The 7,880-nt window shown below is 41.3% G+C and overlaps 1 protein-coding gene across 2 annotated transcripts in view; it reads left to right on the top strand.

Annotated features, from left to right (window-relative positions):
* Nucleotides 1-7,880, top strand: part of GDPD1 (glycerophosphodiester phosphodiesterase domain containing 1) — a 65,833-nt gene that overhangs the window by 29,899 nt on the left and 28,054 nt on the right. For both annotated transcript variants that reach the window (XR_001370799.2, XM_014590191.2), the window contains exon 3: nt 6,413-6,548. Coding sequence is in view for 1 of the 2 variants with exons in the window: in XM_014590191.2 (XP_014445677.1) it covers nt 6,413-6,548 (136 nt within the window). In the remaining variant the exon portion in view is untranslated. The remainder of the gene's footprint in view (nt 1-6,412; nt 6,549-7,880) is intronic.

Raw genomic sequence — 7,880 nt, 5'->3', positions numbered from 1 at the left:
TTTCTCTATGAATATTCTAAATTCTTCTTTTTTTTTTTTTTTTTGGAGAGGTTTTGTTTTGCTATAGGACGCTTGTGATCACCAGAAAGACAAGAGAGAGACAAAGAGACAGCGAGAAATCCCCCCCCCCCCCCGGGGGGGGGATGGCCACACTGCAATCCCTTCCCCTCCATTCTCCTCTCGGGATCTTGGGCATGCACACACACACTCCTGGCGTGAATTTAAGCCACTGGGTCCGGGACTCCAACCGCGGTCAACTACATGGGAGTCCAGCGACATAGCTATTACGCCAACTGTTGGTCCCAGATATTCTAAATTCTTTATCAGACATTTCCATGAGTTTCATCGTACTGTATGAAGATGAAGAGGAGTTACTCTTTTCCCTTGGAGGAGAGGTATTTTCTTGCTTTCCCATATTTCTTGTGACCCTGCAGTGATTTCTAGTCATCTGATGGATAGTGTGTTTCTTCCTAATTCTTGAAGTTAATCTTAGTGTTCCAGAATGTGCAGAGGAGGTGATCTGGAATCTCTTTACCATTCTGTTTTAATCCCTTTATGTAGCAGATTCAGTGGATATTGAGAAATATGTGTGGTTTTTTGTTTGTTTTGTCTTTTTGGCTATTAGGGGCATGCACTTGTTGGAGAGACAAGAAAGAACTCTTCCACCCCCAGAGATGGGCATGCCATAATTCTTTCTCCTCCATTCTCCTCTTGAGATTTTAGCCATGCATGCACACATGCCCAGCATGTTTTTCAAGCTGCTGGGTCTGGGACTCCAACCTCACAGTTGGCCATGTGGGATCTAGCCATCTTAACCACTATGCCACCAACTGGTCCCCTGATGAATTTTTTTTAATTATCTTTTCTTTCTTTCTTTCTTCTCTCCTTCTTCCCTTCCTTCCTCTCTCTCTCTCTCTCTCTCTCTTTCTTTCTATTTGAACCAGAGAGGGACAGAGAGAGAGAGAGAAAAACAAAGCCATCAGATCCGGGACTCAAACCACAGTCAGCCTTATGGGAGTCCAGCACCCTAACCACCATGCCACCTGCCAGCCCATTTTTTTAAAAAGTGTATTTATTTATTTATTTTCATGAATGAGAGGCACGGTCTAGTGCCCCCAACAGGGTCTCTCTCTCTGTATTTTTGTTGTTGTTGTTGAAAAGAGGTTTTTGCTATATGGGGTATGTGCTCACTGGAAAGACAGAGAAAGAGAGACAGAAAGCAAGAAGTCACCCCCCAGGGGGGATGGCCACACCACAATCCCTTCTCCATTCTCTTCTCTGGATCATGGGCATGCATGCACACGTGCCTGGTGTGAGTTTAAGCCAGCAGGCTCAGTACTCGAACCACAGTTGACTACTGGGAGTCCAGCGATCTAACCATTATGCCATCTGCTGATCCCTCTTACCCATTTCTTTCCTCCATGAGCACCTGAGACAGAGAGTGAGACAGAGAAACAAACATACTCAAGAGGGTCCTTACACTGTAATTCATCCCCAGGCCTAGCCAGCTCTGGATCATGGGTACATGCCTGGTGTTTTCAGAGAGGTCTCCAAGTGTGAATGCAGAATCTTCCCATGTGGGTCAGCCTCACAGAGTGTTGTGCCACAGCTCTGTTACCATGTAGCCTCCTCACCCCTAGATCATGGGCACATGCATGCCCAGCATACCCAGGGAGGTCTGTGGACACCAACTCAGAACCTTCCCACATGGGTCAGCCTTGAAGACTGTTGTGTTTTACTGCTGCACCATCATCCGGACTCTTCCCTGATGACTTTTGTTGTTGAACATTCTATTTATACATTTATTGACCATTTGGAAATCCTCATTTGTGAAGTGTCTGTTAGTGTTTTATTATTTGTTTTTGTTTTTGTTTTGTTTTGTTTTTTAGCCATAGGGCATGTGTGCTTGCCAGAGAAAAACAGAGAGGCGAGGTGATAAATGACCCCCAGGGAGGATGGTTACCCTCCAGTCTTTTCTCCTCCACTCTCCTCATGGCATTTTGGGGATGCACACACATGCACTTGGCATGTTTTTCAGGCCACCAGTTCTGATGCTCGAACCACAGAGTCAGCCATGTGGGATCTAGTGGCTTAAATACCATGCTAGCTGCTGCCTGCCTCTTTTGGTCATTATTTTATCGCATATTATTTTTTCTGAAAAAGACATTCAGACAGAGGGTATAGCAAGAAGGCGTGGAGATGCTTTGAGTGTAGAACTGAAGGTGGGAAGGCGGTATAGAGAGCTAATATTGCAGAAAAGGAAACTAAGGCAAAAAATAAGCTAAAAAGCTCACTCTTATAAATGATAGAACGGGAACCAGCAGGTGGCGTGGTGATTAAGGCACTGAATGAACACTCCCACATGACCAACCATGGTTCGAGTCCTGGACCTAGTGGCTTACTTTCTCTCTCTCTCTCTCTGTCTTTCTCTGGTCAAATTAAAATAAATGAATAAATTAAATTAAATTATTCTTTAAAAAATAAATGATAGAACCAGGATTTGAACCCAGGCTTCAGTATCTGTGCTCTTAACTACTATGGTATGTACTGTCTTTAAAAGTGATAGTCTTAGGGCTGGCAGATGGCATGGTGATTAAAGGCACTGGATTTCCACATGACCAACTGAGGTTTGAGCCCAGGGCCTGGTGGCTTGGTTTCTTGCTTTTCCTCTCTCTCTGGTTAAATTAAAAGAAAATAATAATAATAATGGAATTAAGTAAATAGATAAATAAGTAAATAAATATTTTTTAAAAAGAACTCATAGTCTTGGGACCAGCAGATGACATGGTAGTTAAAATGTTGGATTCCCACATGACTGACCACAGTTTGAGTCCTGGACCTGGTGGCTTGAAAACCATGCCAGGCACATATAAGTGCATACATACCCACAATCCCAAGAGGAGAATGGAGGAGAAGGGATGTGGCATGACCATTCTTCCTGGAGAGGGATTTCTCACTTTCTCTCTGTCTGTCTCTCTCTGGCAAGCATATGCACCCTATGGCAAAAACTTCAAAAAAAAAATTATAGTCTTAGAGGTGAAAGAAACACTAGATATGATCTGATTTAATCTTTTTTATTTATTTGCTTACTTACACAGGGTCTCATTGTGTTGGGATGTTCCTACTTTAGTCTCCCAGTTGTGACTATAGGCACATACCACCATACCCACCTCTTTCTTATGAAGTAGCCCATGCCAGCTTTGAGCTTACGATCCTCCTACTTCAGCCTCCCTGAGTTGCTGGGATTACAGGGGAATGCCACCATGCCCAGCCTTTAGGTAGGACCGAGGCTTTAACCCAAGCCTCCCATGTGGTCCCAACCTGGGAAGTACAGCATCTTAGCATTGCATACCAACTTGGCTGCACTCAGAACTTTCTCATCAAGCCATACCGAAACTTGGTACCTATTAAACAATAACTCTTCAGTTTCTCTTTCCCCCAGCTCTTGGTGACCGCTACTTTACTTTCTATGAATTTGACTATTCTAGGTACTTTATGTAGGTGGAATCATACATTGTTTATCCCTTGGAATTTGATCTATTTCACTTAGCATAATGTCTTCAGAGTTTACCCATATTGTAGCCTGTATCATAATTTCATTTTTTAAAAGAGGTTTTTGTGTGCTTACCAGAAAGAAAGAGAATGGCAGAGTGAAAGGGAAAGTGAGAAATCATACTCCAGGGAGATAGCCACACCTCAGTCTCTTCTCCTCCATTCTCCTCTTGAGATCTTGGGCTTGCAAGCACATGTGCCCGGTGTGATTTTTTTTTTTTTAAGAGGTTTTTGCTATAAGGCGCGTACACTCTCCAGAAAGATGCAGAGAGAAAGCCAGAAATAACCCCCCCAGAGGGGATGGCCATGCCACAATCCCTTCTCCTCCATTCTCCTCTCAGGATCTTGGGCATGCATGCACATGCGCCCAGCGTGAGTTTAAGCTACCAGGTCCGGGACTCAAGCTGTGCTCGGCTACATGAGAGTTCAGCGACATAGCCATTACGCTAACTGCTGGTCCCACGCCCGGTGTGATTTTGAAGCCGCTGGGTCCAAGACTTGAACTGTGCCACCTTCTGGCCCCTATAGTAGGGAATTGTGAGTCTCCCAACTTTCTTTTTCTTTTTCAAGAATTGTTTATTTAAATAATTAATTTATTTATTTTAATTTGACCAGAGAGAGTGAGAGGGAAAGTGAGAAAGCAAGCCCCCCAGTCTGGGACTTGAGCCATGGTTGGCCATTTGAAATACCAGCACCCCAACTATCATGCCATCTGCTGGCCCCCCTCAAAAAATTTCTAAGTTTATTTGCTTATTTCCTGCATGAGTGGCACCAGCAGATTGTATATGGTTATGTCACAGAACTCCGCATAGTCGACTGTGGCTCAAGTCCCGGGCCCAATGGCTTAGAACTCACACCAGGCACATGCACATGCGTTCCCAAAATCCTGAGAGGAGAATGGAGAAGGGATTGTAGCATGGCCATCCCTCATGTATGTATTGGGGGGTGATTTCACACTTTCTGTTTGTCTCTGTCTCTCTGGCAAGCTCACACACCCTACAGAAAAAAATATCTCTCTAAAAAAAAAGAGAGAGAGAGAATGAGAGAGACAATATCTCTCTAAAAAAAAAAGAGAGAGAGAGAATGAGAGAGACACAAAGGCAGAGAAGGACCCCCATCAGGATCCTCGCACCTCAGTCCACTGCAGCTTTAGCCAGCCCAACGCATGGCCCACATTTGCCAAGCATGGAGAAGGTTTGGGGGCACAATTCCCAGACCTTCCCATATGGGTCAGCCTCACAGAATATTGCTTTACCACATGGCACCATCAGGCTCCCATTCACGAATGTTTTGACTATTTGGGGTCCCTTGAGATTCTACATGGATTTTAGGATGGATTTTCTATTTCTGCAAAAACCATCATGAGGCTTTTGCTAGAACTGCATTGAATCTGTAGATTGTTTTGGGTAGTGTTAACATCTCAACTACATTTATATACATCTTTTTTTTAACAGTAAGTTTCTTTTTAATAGAAACATCTCAAATATATTTATGTTCATCTTTTTTTAACAGTAAGTTTCTTTTTAATAGAATTATTTTATTATTTATTTATTTATTTAGATTTGACGAGAGATGGAGAGAGGGAGAGAGAGCGGGAGGGAAAGTGTGAAAGCAAGCCGCCAGGTCCAGTACTCAAACTGCTGTCGGCCATGTGGAAATATCCAGCTCCCTTAACCACCACACATATATTTATGTTCATCTTTTTTTAACAGTAAGTTTCTTTTTAATAGAATTATTTTATTATTTATTTATTTATTTAGATTTGACGAGAGATGGAGAGAGGGAGAGAGAGCGGGAGGGAAAGTGTGAAAGCAAGCCGCCAGGTCCAGTACTCAAACTGCTGTCGGCCATGTGGAAATATCCAGCTCCCTTAACCACCACACCACCTGCCGGCCCACATTTATATACATCTTCTAAAATGTCTTTCAGAAGTGTTCTATAGTTTTCCTTGTATAAGTCTTTCACCTCCTTGGTTAAGTTAATTCCTAAATATCTTACTCTATTTGATGCTACTATAAATGGAATTCTTTTTTTTTTAAAAGAATTATTTTAAATTTATTTATTGTTATTATTATTTTTGAATTTGACCAGAGAGAGAGAATGAAAGCAAGAAAGTAAGCCACCAGGTCCTGGACTTGAACCGCAGTCAATCATCTGGGAGTCCAGTGCCTCTAACCACCACGCTGCCTGCCAGCCCCAGAATTCCTTCCTTAATTTCCTTTTCTAATTGGTCATTATTAGTGATACAAATGCAGCTGATTGTTGTGTGTTGATTTTGTATCTGGAAACTCTGCTGCATTCACTTACTAGTTCTAACAGTATTATGTGGAATCTTTAGGATATTATATTGGTTCATGTTATCTGTAAACAGATCATTTTACTTTTTCCTTTCCAACTTGGGTGTTTTTATATTTTTTCTTTCTAATTGCTAGAACTTCCAATACCGTGTTGAATCAAGTAATAAAAACAGCCACCTTTGTCTTATTCCTTAATATTTTCATTGGATAGATGTGGAAATATAGGCCATAAGAAGGAAATTTACTTGTCCAATTTTATATAAGTTCATAGCAAAGCAGGGACTAGCATCCATATCTCTAAACTTCTGGTCTAGTATTTTTTCCATTATGTTGGTTCCAGAATTAAGAATAGCTGGTTTTGGAAAGAGGCACATTATATCTTTATTCGAAGTTCTCTTACACTATTTTCACATCAATAAGTCATGATCGGTGATGGTATTAAGGAACTATTTTAGTATTGTGGGATTTTTTTTTAATTTGTAATTCTGAATTTTACATCTGATGCATGTAACCTAAACGTTTATGTAAATTTCAGAATGTTATTCTTTTCCTTATTTCTTCAGTGCAGTTACAGTTGGAACTGATATGCTAGAATTGGACTGCCATATCACAAAAGATGAACAAGTTGTAGTGTCACATGATGGGAATCTAAAGAGATCAACTGGAGTCAATGTAAATATCTCTGATCTCAAGTACTGTGTAAGTAAAAATGTGTAATAAACTAATGTCTAATAGATAATAGGGTCTGTAAGAGTTTAGAAAACAGTGAATGCCAGATATTGCTTCAGGAAATAATTTTTTTTTAATTATAGTGATTAAATAATGAATGTCAAAGAAAAATTTAAAAACTATGTTGAATTCCATTAAAAAATTTGTACTAGGCTGGGTCATAGCCAAATCCCACATGGCTGACAGAGATTCAAAACCCTGGGGCCAGTAGATGGTGTAGTAGTTAAGCTGCTAGACTCCCACATGGCTGACCACAGTTCCTGGACCTGGTGGCTTGCTTTCTCACCTTCCCTCTGTCTCTCTGTCTCTCTCTGGTGAGCACATGTACCCTGTAGCAAACTTTAAAATAATAATAATAACAATAAATAAAATAAAACAAAGCATTTTGAAAAAAAAAATCCTTATTTTGATGTCTTGGCAATCATGCCAGTCATATGTATATGCATGCCCACAGTCTTGACAGGACAGAGTCATAAAGAACAGGGAGATTGGAGTCACATGTCTGTGCCCCACTGGGAACTACTTTCTCTCTCTCAGGTGAGCACTCTGGTACTCTGGCAATTTAAAAAATGAAAAAAAAAAAAAGGAATTTGTATTGAGGCTGGCCCCATGGCATAGTGATTAAGGGAGCCAGATCCCTCATGGCCAACTTTGCATTTGAATCCTAGCCTCTGTGGCTTGAAACACAGTGAGAGGGCCAAGAGGTGGTGTGGTGGTTAAGGTGCTATATTCCCATATGGCTAACTGTGGTTCGTTTCATGGTCCCAGTAGCTGGAAACTAACACTGAGCATGTGTGCATGTGTGTCCAAAATCCCAAAAGGAGAATGGAGGAGAAGGGATTGTCATGTGGCCATCCCGCGGGAGTAATTTCACACTTTCCCTCTCTCTGTATTTGCCTGTCTTTCTCTCTCTGAAGAGCGCACACATCCTATGACAAACCAAATCAAACAAACAAACACGAGTGTGTGCGTGGCCAAAATCCCAACAGGATAGAGAAGGGATTGTGGCATGGTCACACCCTATTTGGGAGTGTTTTTTCTCTCTCTCTGTTTTTCTCTGATAAGTGGATGTGCCCTCTGATGATTAAAAAGAAAGAATTTGTACTGTATGCAAATATATCTATGGAGACTTATTTTTATTTATTTATTTTTTTGGAGAGGTTTTTTTTGTTTGTTTGTTTTTTGCTATAGGGCATGTGCGCTTGCCAGAAAGACAGAGACATTCTGTCTCTCTGCCTCTCTCTTCTTTCTGGCGAGTGCACGCGCCCTATAGCAAAAACCTCTCCAAAAAAAAAAAAAAAA

This window comes from Tupaia chinensis, unplaced genomic scaffold (genome assembly GCF_000334495.1).
Source record: "Tupaia chinensis unplaced genomic scaffold, TupChi_1.0 Scaffold000416_1, whole genome shotgun sequence".
Taxonomy (NCBI): Eukaryota; Metazoa; Chordata; class Mammalia; order Scandentia; family Tupaiidae; genus Tupaia; species Tupaia belangeri.
This window is presented reverse-complemented; position numbering and strand designations above follow the sequence as displayed.